At 42.9% G+C, this 14,361-nt stretch overlaps 2 protein-coding genes across 4 annotated transcripts in view; both read left to right on the top strand.

Annotated features, from left to right (window-relative positions):
* Positions 1–14,361, top strand: part of LOC126562643 (band 7 protein AGAP004871) — a 47,498-nt gene that overhangs the window by 14,712 nt on the left and 18,425 nt on the right. The window contains exon 1 of one of the 3 annotated variants that reach the window (XM_050219204.1): positions 6,227–6,266. The exons of 1 other annotated variant lie outside the window; for it this stretch is intronic. In XM_050219204.1, the coding sequence (XP_050075161.1) occupies positions 6,257–6,266 (10 nt within the window). In that variant the 5' untranslated portion in view covers positions 6,227–6,256. Of the gene's footprint in view, positions 1–6,226; positions 6,267–7,701; positions 7,850–14,361 lie in introns of those variants that run through there. One more of the 3 variants, XM_050219203.1, reaches the window with a different exon arrangement.
* On the top strand, positions 10,808–11,908 carry LOC126562527 (actin-like). Its single transcript, XM_050219072.1, has one exon. The coding sequence runs from the start codon at positions 10,841–10,843 to the stop codon at positions 11,900–11,902; it is 1,062 nt and encodes a 353-aa protein (XP_050075029.1). The 5' UTR covers positions 10,808–10,840; the 3' UTR covers positions 11,903–11,908.

Here is a 14,361-nt window from a genome sequence, read left to right on the forward strand (position 1 = left end):
TTTGTTGTTCTAGAGCCATTTTAAGACATATTCTAAGACACATTAACTTAACAATTGTAGTATCAGATAGGAATTTGAAGGCAGTTAGGTTTTAATTGCAAATAAATTTAAATATCTGATCCGATCGGATTGTTTCGTCCAACCTATTTTTGTTGACCAATTACATCCTCTATTTACCGATTCTTGATTATGGAAGACTGATGTCCATGAGTTGAATAGACAGCAGGTTCAGAGGACAATATAATTAAATTCTGATCCACCATGAATTAATGATTGACACTAATTGATTGGTAGAATTGCCTTACTTTTACGAGATGCATATTTAATCATAAACGAAAATCGATAGACATCGCTGTAAGCTATCCAGATTTCCAAAGATGTACAAAAATACAACTACTTTGCTTTAAAATGTCTTCAAAATCTATAATCTTTTTGTAATTGTATGCTTTGTAATTTTTTTTAACAAAAGTTTGACGAGTTCTACGGTACCAGTCATATAATAAATAACCTTTCAAATCTTAAAACGATCAGCAATAAATATGTCCTTGTCGTTCTTCTTGATGGTTCATATTTTCCCAATCACCTTTCTCCAGCGCTCACACCTCCATCAAGAATACACACACATATACATGTGAAAGGAAAAACTCCGAAAGGAATGGAAAACTGAAAGGAACGAAGGGGTCGGGAAACATTTTTCTCATTTTCTTCCGTTTTGCCTTTGTCGGCGAGCCGCTGTGAGTGTATGCGTTTCCGGCGCAGTTTCCTACACTTAGCACCTTTCGCAAAGAGCGGATGTGTTCTATTCCGTCGGCCGGCTGCAAGAACAGTCTGGCATCCGAACGCAATTATGACAGCAGATGATGAATTTTACTTCCATTTCATTTCTTTCGGGAACAGAAATTACGTTTGTGCTGGTGAAGGTTTTGGTTGTTGTTGCTCAGCCGGAGCTTCGTTTAGCGCTTGCCGTAAGAAGCCATCGATAAACGTCGAAGGATTTTATGTTTTTCCTTCTTAGAAGGACTTCTTTTTTTTTTACGAGCAATGGGTTATAAAGTACGGATAGAGCGGAAAGATAATATGTTTCCCTGCCGGTGACAGGTGTAACATATGGATTTCAAGAGTGAGAACGACATTTTATCTGGTCGTTTCGGATAGCAGAAGTTGAGGGTGGCTTAAGAGGGAGTTTTTTTGTCTGTTTTTCTTAGATTTTGTGTGCATAGTGTCATACGTGTGAAAGAATGTGTCGTAAATTGAACATGAAATATTATTTAAGAAATGGTTTTGTATTAGAACATTCGAATATGTCTATAATTCACAAACCATGTAGAATGGTCTAAGAATTATAAATGTATTTAAAATAACTATCTTTATTCTTGTAAAACATATACATAATTGTGCTTATTGTTGTACAACATATAATGTGTTTAAATTGTTTCCTAAGCTTAGTGCTGGCCACTAGTGATGGGAAAATTCGACAAAAAAAAAACGGAATCGCTTCCGAATGACTCCACCAATTTTGGAAGCGGCTCCGGAAGGTAGGGGCAATACTCCGAGTTCGGAACCGCAGGGAATCGTTGGATCCGTCCGAAGCCGTTTGGAACCGTTCGGAGCCACAAACCGGCTGCCGGAGCCGTTTGAACCGTTTTTGGGGCCACCCGGATCTATGCGGACCCGTTGGATTCGTCGGAGCCTTCCCGAGCCGTTTCCGTCGAATTAGTTGGGGCTAAAATGAATTGAAATTTCCGCAACGCTTCAAATCGTCCATGATACAGTGATATAACCTATATTGATGCTCTCTCCAAGGGTTCCAGACGGCTCCAGACGGTTGCAGATGGTTTCAGGCGAAACCGTAGTTGGATTTAGCCGGAATCGGAACTGTAGTTACGATGCTCGGAAGCGGTTCGAAGCCTTGGGTGCGGTTCCGAGAACCCATCTCTGCTGGCAAAACATAAATTGCACCGTATTCGTTTTCTACCACCAAACCATGGCTAATGTTTACAACGCAATTTCGAATAGTACAACTCTGGCGATTTAGTTGGTACCATTTTGATGGTTTTGTTCGCCTTTTAACCTTCAACTACATGAACACGATGTAGAGGGTGCAACACAGACCAATAAATAATAGTTAAAAAAGCAGCTTCCCAACAAGGATGCTGCTGTGGCTCGAGCGTCCCGCCCCACAATGAATCAGACCGGAATGTTGGAATTTATCTTAGATAAAATTGCATCTTAAACTACACACCCATTTAGCCGGGATGGATGGGCAAACGGTCTAGAGATGATACACTAAGAATGGTGTTGAAACTTGGAAGCAGGGATTATCCTTTTAGCTTACTCGTGGCATAGGAAACGAAGCACATGCTGGCTTCTCTTTATGAACTTGCTGGACGTCACGTAGCTGGGCAAGCGGGAACTGAAAAGCGAAATGAATCGTTTTAACGATGCCGGACCTAATTAATTATACGCTTGACGCGACTCCAACATGAGGGAGGATTACGGAAGGATTAAGATTAAGCGTGTGAAAGTGTTAGGGTTATAAATGGAACGAAATCAATTCATGCTATAAAGCAGCAAACAGATAAAGGAAAGCAGCTAGATGTCGTAGATAAAAAAAACTTGATGTGGTAAAAACAATGTATGTAAAATTAAGTTATAATAAAAGTTTCATTTCTGTGCATGAATGTACTTCAATCATTGCCCTTTGCTCTTGGTAATCGATGAAACCACTTAGAACTCATGTGAAACAAAGTACGGCTGTTATGAAAAACTTATCGTTGAAGTACATCCTAATTAGAATAAACATTTATGAGCAAACAATACACAAACAACCTTATGTTGACTCACCCGAGGCAAAGTTAGGGTCAATTGGTAACCCACTGATGCAGTCGTGATGGTACGAACGTGCTGAAGTACATCCGTTTTCCTCTCCTTTTCATCACGACACGTAACATTCCACTGATGAGCATTTTGAGAGCACTTGCATGTGCTGCACTAAAGCACTAAAGTTGATCTCTGCAGAAGTGCAAGAAGTTCAGAGTAATGGTTAGCTAGAGTACCATCTCTACGATAGGAAACATTTCGCCTGGCTAGAAAATCTGAACGTCGAGCGAATGCAGCGAATGAATGCAAAGAACTGGACGTGTTTGCATCGCTTCGAGAGTCTTCGTTGACCGAGCCCAAGAAATCTCTGACCGCTTGAATTCCCAACATATCTGCCTCCGGGGAGCGATCGACGATGTTTGCTGGTGACGATTGGAATATTGCACTCGCGCTCTCACGGTTCAACTGTATCGGAATTTGTGTGAAAGATAGTCGGAAACATTACAAAATGAAGGCTTAGACGGGATTGCAACATGTACTTCGTATGTTTCATGCCATTTTGAACACCCAACAATGAAAGAAGTAGTACGAACGGGTGTAAGTGTCTCGGAATGGTGTCTCGAAAGATTATTTAAAAGAAATGCTGTGTATTGATTGGTGTGGACATGACACTTTATTGGGCTATTTTAAAGGGTAAACTAACAACGCGTTTACTGAAAAGGTTTCAAATGAGTCTTCAATGATTGTTGTTGGTATAATATGGATTCATGACATTTTTTTAATAATTTTGTTACAGACTTTCAACTCGCCTACGGTATTAAAATAACACTAAATTTTGATCTCACATGTATTTTTTTGTTGAGGCATTATTGCCCTTTAGTATCATTTTTTTGAATTCCATTATTTTGATCAACCCCTTTCATATCAAATCACTCATGTGACTATTCTTCAGGCGTTCCATAAGCAAATGTTGCAAATTTATAACAAAAAAGTGGGCCCACACCAGGCTACAAGACTTCACCAACAAATCACCCGTGGGAAGGGTGCTGTGTGTTGTATCCGTGTCACCATTACAAATGAAATCCGGTGTGTTTCATCGATTTTTCATGCCATTCAGCAAACAGGTAAGAAACGGAAAATTACGGCATCAAAACCTGTTGAAGTCTGGGGATACTTGTAGTTCTTTGCACCGGCGACCCTAAACCAGGCTGAACCATGACACGCGGGGCGTGATTTCGTGACTTACGCGCACATTGAATTTATTGTTCGTTCGCGTGCTAATTCTTTTCCACCCTTCACACATAGCATTGAAACGTTACGCACGAGCTGTGGAGCTTTTTCGCTCCTGTACCCGCTGTATGGGCACCTCGATTTCCTGCATACCATTACTAGATCAACAGTGAGTCGAAAGTGAGGGCGAAAGGGTAAAAAAAAAGTACGTAAAGTTAAACAAATTCACTTCCATCAAAGGGGCACACAATTTCTTTGTTCGGGGCGACAAGCTCGAGCATTTGGTTTTGCAACTTTGATTAATGACGGCAGCATTGGTCTTGACCATGGAACTTATATACATCAAGGATAAACGTTGGCGCATACTTTTGGCATAAGGAATTAATTTCTAAATACCTTGGAATCGGATTTAATGAGACGACCAAAATAGAGTGTAACGATTGGGAACGAGTGAGTGGTGGATTTAAACCAAGAATTTTAATGTAATTATTTTGAGCTACAATTACGAATATAATTACATTCCTTGCAGAAATGAATCTTTTTTAGTTTCAATAAGATCAAATACGATTTTGCAATAGAATCTAATATTTAATAATAATTAATAATATTAATAATATTATTATATTAATATTTACTTCACACGTCATAACAAAACAAAGCAATTATGGGCAATAATTTACAAAACATAAATTGCTGGGTCCTTCAATTAAAAATTGATACTACCTTCCAATAGGATTTGATTTGCTGCGCATTACAACCGCTAGAAACTTCATTTCCAGATGTTTGGCGTTCCCAAAGATACTGCATATTACATTGTTTGTAGTTATACGTTTGAGGCTTTTCCAAATTGTAACATGTGACGAAATTCTGCCGATGAACCTTTTGTCCATTCCCTAATAATAGTTTATTATGTCGTTGTACCACAGCCATTAAATATTTCGACCTCGACGAGCGGTTACCATGGCTGAAGCTCTCAGGCAGGTTGTCGACCTTTGGATAAAGGAAATTGGTGGTCTGTTGCAAGATAATCATGCACGGGTTCACATTTGTTGAAATGACCTTTGATGGGCCATTAGCAACCAATCAGGAGAAATAACTGGAATTGTAAAATTATGAAAGCATGATTCACTGTCAATACATTAATATGAAGCGATGACCAATTTGAATTGGGAAACTATTAATATTAACGAGATGGATGGTTCCTAATCGGTGTCGGACTGTTGTGCGTCATTGCTGTGCTATTTTGAGTTGATTTTGAAAAAGTTTTGGTTGAGATTTTGAGGAGTTGAGATTTTGAAAAGTCAAAAGGTTTTTGAGTTGATTTGCTCTGGCAGCCCGAAAAATTGTGTTCCAATAAGGATGAAAATGACTCCACTGTGCTGTCCGGCTGTGGTTTTACAAGACCAATAACAATTTGCAATTCTGCGCTCGTTTTCCCATAGGACAAAACAAAACGCCAAAAAAGCTTCTTTTTTGTCGAATTCAACGCAACAGAGTCCTATTAGAGGGAGAAAGTTGGCAGTATCCGTGAATACTAACAGCAGCACGTTAAAAAAAAAGGACTCTCCACCGGTAAAAACATGCACAGTGCTGATTACAAACGTGGAAAATGTGAAGAGAAAATGCTCACACAAGAGTAGCTCTCTTTGGGAGATGAATGTTCTCTCATCGAAAAACTTCCCCTTATTTTCATACCTTGAAAAGCAAAGTTGAACGAAAAGCTTCCCCGAACAGAATTCCTTTGTTCAGTCACTTACAAAGCTTTCCGACCAGCAAGCAGGACACACTGTTGTACTACTATGAAAGCTCACTTACTATGGAACGCTCTCGAGCTAGTAAACATACCTGTTGGAAGCTTTTGCCGGGAGCAAAGCTTTCAGCATCCTCTCAAACACTCTCACAGTTCTCGCAGCGTGGTATACTCGCGAGCCAGAGATTCCTGCTGGGTAATAGAGAACGATACGTCCATTTCGGAGAAACCGAGTTCATAAGTGTAACAACTGGAAATCTGGACCACACACCAGCACCAGGCGAAAGCAGACCTCAAAGCTTTTCCGCACGTTCGCTGGAAGTTTAGTTCGGCTGTGTGCCCGCTAGCGAGTGGTCGAAATTGTTTCGTGATCGTTGCGCCGGATTTGGAAGTTCTAGCACAGTTTTGCGTCCACGAGTTTGATAACGACCGTGTGTTCGATCCGCAGTGTGACGCATGAAATACGGTACCTAACCATACGGAAAATCTAATGCTTTAAAGGATAGAATTGATGCATTGTGCACGGTAAAAAAGAAAAACAAAAACCTTAAGTGACGCGGCTCGTGTACCTTAGTGTCGGTTGGTTTGTTTGGCTTGTGTCCTTACCCTCACACACAAAGCGTATTATCGCGTGTATCCTTGGCTGCAGCATCCAGCTCGCATCCGGGCCAGGTTTCATTTCCGTTCAAATTCGTTATCCCCGCGCTTGGTGTGCTTTGTGCTCTTTGTGTGTTCTAGCTTGTATGTATGTGGCAGCATTATTTTCTCGCCTTGTTACAGTAAGGTTGGCGCTGGTGAAAGCGAAAAATCAGTTGCCGCGAGTCCCGGAAACGGTTCATGATGAACTTCCCATCACTGCAATGAGCCCGCACTGTTGTTGAATGCTGTGTTCGGGGGAGTTATTAAACTTTTCAAAAGTTTTCATCTGCAGCCTGCAGTAGTGGCGTGTGTCGTGGGGGCTCTGCGGGGTGCTGATGTTCGGGTAGTAGTCGTGGGTAGCGTTAGGCGAAGAAATTTGCGTTGTAAAATCGAGCAAAACGAGCGATCAGTTGAAGCGTTCGTATCATGTGTTTAAATTTGGTGTGTTTGTTCGTTTATCGTTTAAATAAGTTGTGTCCATTGTGGCGTCCATTGTGATAGCTGGTTGTTGTGTTACTGTTACTTCATCGTTTTCTGTAAAGAATCACTGACCAGGCGTAATAATTTGTGCTTTTCATGAGCGAAAGCAGTGCTGCAACGTCGCTATAATTTGTTAGTCCATCGGGCAACGAATTACGTTTGCCATCTTCTTGCCAGGAACACCACCCTGGTGAACAAAGGCAACACATCCCGAGTTTGCAAGTGCTTAGAGTTTTCCAATCCCGCCAGCATTCGTCCCCGCACGAACAAATCGTGATCAATAACGGTAGCGAAGGGATTAAGCCTGCAGAGAAATTGCAAAGAAGGAAAAGCCTTCTTCTCCATCTTTTTGGCTTGTGTGTGTGTGCGTGTATGTGTGTGCGCGTGTATGTGTGTGATCTAGAGTGTGTGTATGTTCATACGTAAAGTTGACGCGTAAAATCGTGCCCTGTGTAAAGCCAATGTGCCTGCGAAATGATGCATGTTTATAGAATATTGATTTCGCGGCAAATTGTTTCCAAGTACTGACCTTACAACGGCAAAAAACACACACACACCCAAACACACACACACACACATGCTTGCCCTGGTGTTTGCGAACTTCTGTAGAAACCACACACTGCATAGAAATATCGGTAAATAACGTATCCTTTCGACAGCAACGTTCGAAAGCACCAACCCGAACGGCGTAGGTCTGCGGGAAGAAACGTACGGCACTGCGACGTTAGATCCGCGCTGGGATAATTGGTCGCAATCGAAGCGGTCGAACGGGGTCGAGCGGTCGTGTCTTGTAAAGTGTTCGCCCAAGTTTCTACGGCAGACGTAGAACCAAATCCGCCATCACGACGACTACCAACGGAGGAGGCAAGCTTGGTCACATCACACTGATAAACGGAAATATGCCTGAAGACAGTGCTGTCATAGTGGAAGGTAGGGACAAACGGGTGGTTTGAGCATTTCGATGGATTTCGAACCGCCACATGTATGTCCTGTGCGCACATCCCATTTACACCGTGTCCTGTGTCCCACTTTCCCCAACCGACTCGCTGTTGCAAAACGGTCAATAGTGGATGTAGTTGGTACTGGTACGCGTGGCGTACATTCTCGACATGTGCGCTACTTGCCGGGGCACAGTAGCCCAACACCCGTTCACTATTGAACCTATTGCAGTTGCAGTGAATAGATAAAAAATTTAATTAAACGCCTCTGTCCGATGCACCTGCAGCGGAACAGTTGTGGATGTTGGTAGATGCACTTTTTTTTTGCGAATCAGCAGGCACTTCGCACGACAAGCACAGAAATGATCATCGATTGGATGAGAGGCTCGAGGTTGTTCACCAGAAGAGTGCCACCATCCTCAACCATCCAACAAAAACAATGTTTTGATTTTTGTGTATATAATTTAAGCTCAAATCCAAGCGTCGGCTTATATTCCCACCGTCCAAGTAATGGTCCCATCCAATCCATTATCCATCGCATCCAACCCCATACACACATCCAGCACACCTACTGACATATACTCACAAGACAAGACATACACTGCACCGTTCCTGTTCCCGGCCGGCTGGTCGGGATGTTTCCTGAGTGTTTGCCATACTCATCCCACGTGATGATAGACTGCCACGGCAGGTCAGACGGAAGTGAAGACTTTCCGTGCTGCTGTCATTTTCGGTTGCTTCCATCACCTTTCTAGGCCACGGCGTGTGTCACGAATGTATGTATGCACCGAAATCACTGCACCGAGTGGCGGATGTCGACAAGTATACAAGTACAGGCAGCGAGTGCAACAGGAAACAAGTGACTTCACCTGGTGCTAGTGTGTGCCGACACAACTATTTGCAGGCACTAGTGCAGTGGCGATACTGTTACCAGTAAGCATCCTCTTCGCTTGTAATAAGAGGGACACTCGATCAAAAGTGACACGTTTCGAAGCAGGGTGGCGAGCATCGGTGCAAAAGAGGGTTCCTATTTATAAAAACGAATGTCTCGTCTCTGTCAAATGGAGGCTGCCATGGCTGAAAAGGGTTCACAAGTGATTGATGAGTATTTGATGAAAATACAGTTTATAATCCAGTGGAAACTCTGTGATAAAGAATAGATGGATCGTCCCGTTTCAAGCTGATATTGAAGACTCTCCGACAGTTTGATGAAAGGTGCAGCTCAAGCATCCGATACTGTCTGCTCGGGATCGTTGCTAGAACAAAGGATTTGCGCTCGTAGTGGTGAGCGGATGCTGATAGATAGATGAAAATTTTCAATCAAACCCAGCTGATTCAGTGCGCCAACGACAAAGAGGGAACCCTGGTGCACCACAAACCTGAAACAAAACTCTTTTGTGCATTGATGATGCATTCCCGCCAGTCCAGACCTCTAGATTACTTTTTGAACACGCTTCAGTGCATTTATTGCCTGCAGTTTGGCGTTTTTGGTTTTGCCAAGCCCGCTGTCTGGAGTGCTTTGTGCTTGTTTGATAGTCAATGAAGGTCTTTCGGGCGGGCGTCAAGTCAAGATGCTATGCGGACGGCACGTTTTATAAAATAAATTATCCTTTAAAGTTTGCTCAATCATGGCATCATTGCCATTGCTAAATGGTCGCTACTAAACTGACCTACTTCAACGCAACGGTGACGAGCGAAGCCCGTCCGGAGGCTGCGGATGGTGTCGGAAGGACTGGCAGCTTTTGTCCAGAAAAACGCATGCCCTTTGCAGTAGCGGCACCATCCAGAGATTCGTCCTGACCTTTCACAATGGTGCTCCACGGGGTTTGGTTTGGCTCGGCTGTCGAAGGTTTTGCTCTTGCCGCTATGGCAATGCCATAGGCCGAGTTATAAATTCGCTCTGACTTCGCCAGGTTCGAACTCCGGCCTTGGCGGGTTTCCAAAGTTGCTGAATAAGAAGGTCAGTTCGAAGGGGGCTCTCGATAGTGATTTATCGCTAAGTAGTTGTGTGCTGCATTTTGTCAGGCATTTTCCTGCAGAAGTGTCTAAGATGCGTACCGGGTGGCTCTATCACCACTTTCGTCTTATGCTTGTTAATGAGTTCTGCAAGGCAATCATGAAATCACCGTCACACATGGCACAACGCGGAAAAGACAGAAAGTAAATCCTTTTTTCGCTGAGTCGTTGACATGTTTTGGAACTTTGGTGCTGTTAGTGGGGGTTCTTTTTGTTCTTTGCAGTAAACTTGTGACAGAGTGATTAGTAATCATGGAAAGGCAAAGCTGGGAAGTTCACAAGCAGTAATGACGCAGCGATTTATCGAGCAGGATTGCAACCAATTTGTTCCGTTTAGCAGACATCCTCGTTCTAGTAAAGGCGAGTGTTTGCGATGGAGAAAATCGTTTCTTTGAACTTGAGTAGAATAATCAGCCGTGATTCGGTGAAATATTTTTTTTCGCGACTGGTTTTGGTTAAGTTGTACAATAATTGCGTCTTTTTGGAGACACAATGGATACCGCAAAGATGCTTCAAGCGTAATATCAGTATAGTATTCTCAATGTGATGTACAGTGTCTAAATATCTCATGATGTCTAAATCATTATACAAATATCCATGATCAAAATACAATAGTAAAATACCTTCCTCGGATAGCCAGGCTGCCGTTCCACATAATGAAAAAAGTCCAATGGTGATTCCCCGAATGGGATAACAATAAAAACTGTGTTGATTTCGTTAACGAAAGCGTTACTGACTTTTAGATTATCAAACAGCTGAAAGCTATAGTTGTCAAACAATCATTATCTTTTTTGTATGTGAAGATAACCGGTGTGTGACTTCATTGTGCAAGTCACACACCACACGAATCGTCGACCATTACATCTACGAATGATTCATAGCAAAGTATTACAAGTGTTTATAGATAACGATGTAACGGTTGAACGTTAGTCGCACGTAGTCACTCGAAGAAAGCGAAAGTGCAATCATGTCCGTCGAAGAAACTCCCGCCATTATTATTGACAACGGCAGTCACACGTTGAAGGTCGGTTTTGCCGGAGACGATGACCCGAAGGAAACTTTTCGAAACGTGGTACAGTTAACGGAAAGCACGGATGGCATCGTTCGAAGTGTTGGTGTGGCATCGAATCCAGCTAGCCGTGTTGTCAGTCCGATTCAGCGAGGACAACCCTGCGACTGGGAGGCTATGGAAAGTGTCTGGGAGTACACGTTCAAAGATGTGTTGAAAATCGCATCAGAAGATCACAACGTGCTGCTCACAGATCGACCGCTCAGCGGCAGAGCAGACCGTGAAAAGGCTGCTCAAATAATGTTTGAAAAGTTCTCGACACCTGCCACTTACCTGTCGATGCAAGCAACGCTGGCACTGTATGGGGCGGGGCGTATCAGTGGAACCGTGGTTGACGTTGGCGATGGTTGTACAAGTATTGTGCCCATCTTAAAAGGCACTCCTACCATCGAAGCTAGCAAGTGCGTTGATTTGGCAGGGTGCGATATGGTGAACTATCTGGCAAATGCACTCAACGTAAGTGACCGAGAAATAGCGCGAGAGGTAATGGAAAAAGTATGTGCGGTTAGTGGCGATATGGAAAAGGAAGTGGTGAACAAGGTAGAATTTAAAGCTTCCGATGGATCAGTCGTCAACATTGGGGCTGAGCGATATCGATGTGGCGAGGCAATGTTTAACCCATCGGTGATAGGTCAGCAGAACGTTCGTCCAGTGCAAGAGCTAATTGCTGAAAGTGTGGCATCTTGTAAGGAAACCAACCGAAAGGACCTCTACGCTTACATCGTGCTTGTTGGCGGCTCGACGATGTTGAAAGGGTTTTCGGAGCGTTTGCAGTCTGAACTAACAAAGCTGGTTCCATCACAGTATCGATGTAAGGTAGTGACGACCCAAGACCCAATATTGACCGTTTGGGCTGGTGGATGCTTGGTAGCGCAAAGCCCGATGTTCCAGCAATCGTGGGTAACAAAGCAAGAATATGAAGAATACGGAGCAGATGTTATCCACCGAAAATGCGTTTAAGTTTGTGAGCGATATGCGTTCTATACCATGGGAAGGCTACTTGTAAAAGAATGAATGACGTTAAAAGCTATGCGCGGCGCTTTATCTCAGCGGAAGTAAGATTATATTTATGCTCAAAAACATGAACCAATCAAGATAAAATGTTGTACAATAAAATGGAACGCTGATAAACCTTTCGTACAATAAGTTTCTATAATAAAAACTTTCCCTTCAACTTATATGTTTACAATTAACTAACTTATAACTAATAAGTGAAATGGGGCGTTCGGGATAATTTTGAGGAGAAAGAAACAAAATTTTTATGGCAAAATTAATCGTCGGGGAAATTTTTTTTTTGTTTTAGAAATAGTAGCTTACCATGTATTTTATTCATTTTACTCAAAATATCTGCCCTCGGCTTCTATTACGGCCTCCACCCGTATCCGGAAACGGGAACAAGCCCTGGCGACAGTTTCGCGGGGTGGAGCCGCGAAAACGGACCTGAGCTCTGCCTCGGTGTTGCTTGAGGTTCAGTTGGTATCCCGTTCCACCGCGCCCCACACGAAATATTCCATTGGATTAAGATCCGGGGAGCTGGGAGGCCACACATTCGGCGCGGTGAAGTCGTTGAAATTGGCCGCCAACCACTTTATCCTTTTGGAGGCTGTATGGCACGGAGCGGAATCCTGCTGGAACACGTACGGTCTGCCGTTGGCCACTCTCGTGATCCAAGGCTTTACGACGGTGTCCAGCATGGAAATGTACTCGTCCGCGTTCAGCCTCAGCCCCTGCTCGAAAAAGTGGGGCGGCATCACGTCTCCTTCCGATGACACGCAGGAAAACACCATCACCGTCTGGGGGAACTTGGTTTGCGGCACCCGTGGCACGTCCGCCGGGCAGTAAGCCAGCCACCGGTTGTTCTGGGTGTTAACCGTGTCGGCGGTTGTCGCGTCCGGCGCAGATCATCATGATGCATGTGATCCGCTTCCAAAATGTACTCTTTTTTGGCATTTTTTTATCACGGGATGTTTTCGCTGCTTGTTCCTTACACTTTTAGCTGCCGAATGACGAATTGCTTGTTTTCCTATGCCAACTCGATTACGAGTTATAAACAAAATATAACTGTCAAAATTATCCCGAACGCCCTGTATGTTGGAAATGTTTGAACTATGTATGTTCCTTATAGAAGGTGGATTTTAATGTTATTAATTCAACTTTATTTGTTTTCCTAGAATTCCTAACGATCATTTAAATGCTTTCTGCACATTCATTTGATCGTGGTGGTACGTTCGCGCATAAGATACAGGGTTTTACAATTTAGTTTTGACTGGTGTCAAATATTATTTTCCGCCGTGTTTTATTACGGTTTTTTTAAATTTAGTAATGGATTAGCTGATGAAATTAAACGTTCTCATTCAGTGTGTCGTGGTTTACATCTAAAAATATGAACCAATAACCAAAATTAACAAAAAAAATTTTTTGAAAACATTGTGTAGCCGTTGACACTAAATCGCAAAAAAATTTAAGCAAACCACAGCGTACAGCCTCTATTTCATATCACTTGAGCGAAAATGGTTTTGTTCCGTTGATGCCGTCGGTAAATTATATCATAATTGCAATTTCAGAAAAAGTCGTTCATAATGATTGTGACTAATAGCAATTTGTAAAGTGGTTTGACGCATAAAGTTGTTTGCTTACTTATCACATCATTTGTACCGGAGCAACTGAAAATTGGTGGTAAATAAAATGAGCAAATTTATGGCACTGCCAGATGCGGAATTTAAAGGAAATAAAATATTTCAAATAAATCGCTCCCATTTTATTGGTAGCGCAAAAAAAAAAATGCCGTACCAGATGACGAAATCCAACCGGATATCTAAATAGAAGAATCAATCATGAAAATAAAGAAAAAAAAGTATCGCAATCGAATTTAACTGATGGTGCTTGGCGAGAAGTAGCTTTTCATTATTTATGGCAACCGCGAGTACCCTGCGGAATGGGGCTGGCGATCGGTGGCTGTGAATTCTGTGCGGGGAAAAAAGAAAGTTATTCGATTTGGAGCGCATTGCCGTTATCGTTCAATTCAATTAAAAGTGGGCAAGCCAAACGAATGAAGGCAATTTATTACCATCGGTACCGTAAAATCCAATCATTTGCGGTCGAAGGAAATCACTCGATCCATGCCTAGCGTAATGACCACCTGCGTACGGTGGGGTATGGGATTTTCAAATGTGTGGCTCGGCTGGGCAGTGGAAAATATGAGCGGCAATAGCGGCTCGGGGCACCGTTGAGTACGTGGTCAGTGGCAGGCGAGGTCTATTTGAATGCTTGATGAAACGGTCGCCATTCTGATTGGTCCGGGAATATCGGCTGTGTGATGCTAACGCGCTCTGTGTTTTGGTGACACAGTTGTCAAGGTGATCGTAATTTCAGGATTGACGAACGCGTGTGCTTGACTGCAGAGAGCGATATCGTGTGTG

Source organism: Anopheles maculipalpis, chromosome 3RL (genome assembly GCF_943734695.1).
Source record: "Anopheles maculipalpis chromosome 3RL, idAnoMacuDA_375_x, whole genome shotgun sequence".
Taxonomy (NCBI): domain Eukaryota; kingdom Metazoa; phylum Arthropoda; class Insecta; order Diptera; family Culicidae; genus Anopheles; species Anopheles maculipalpis.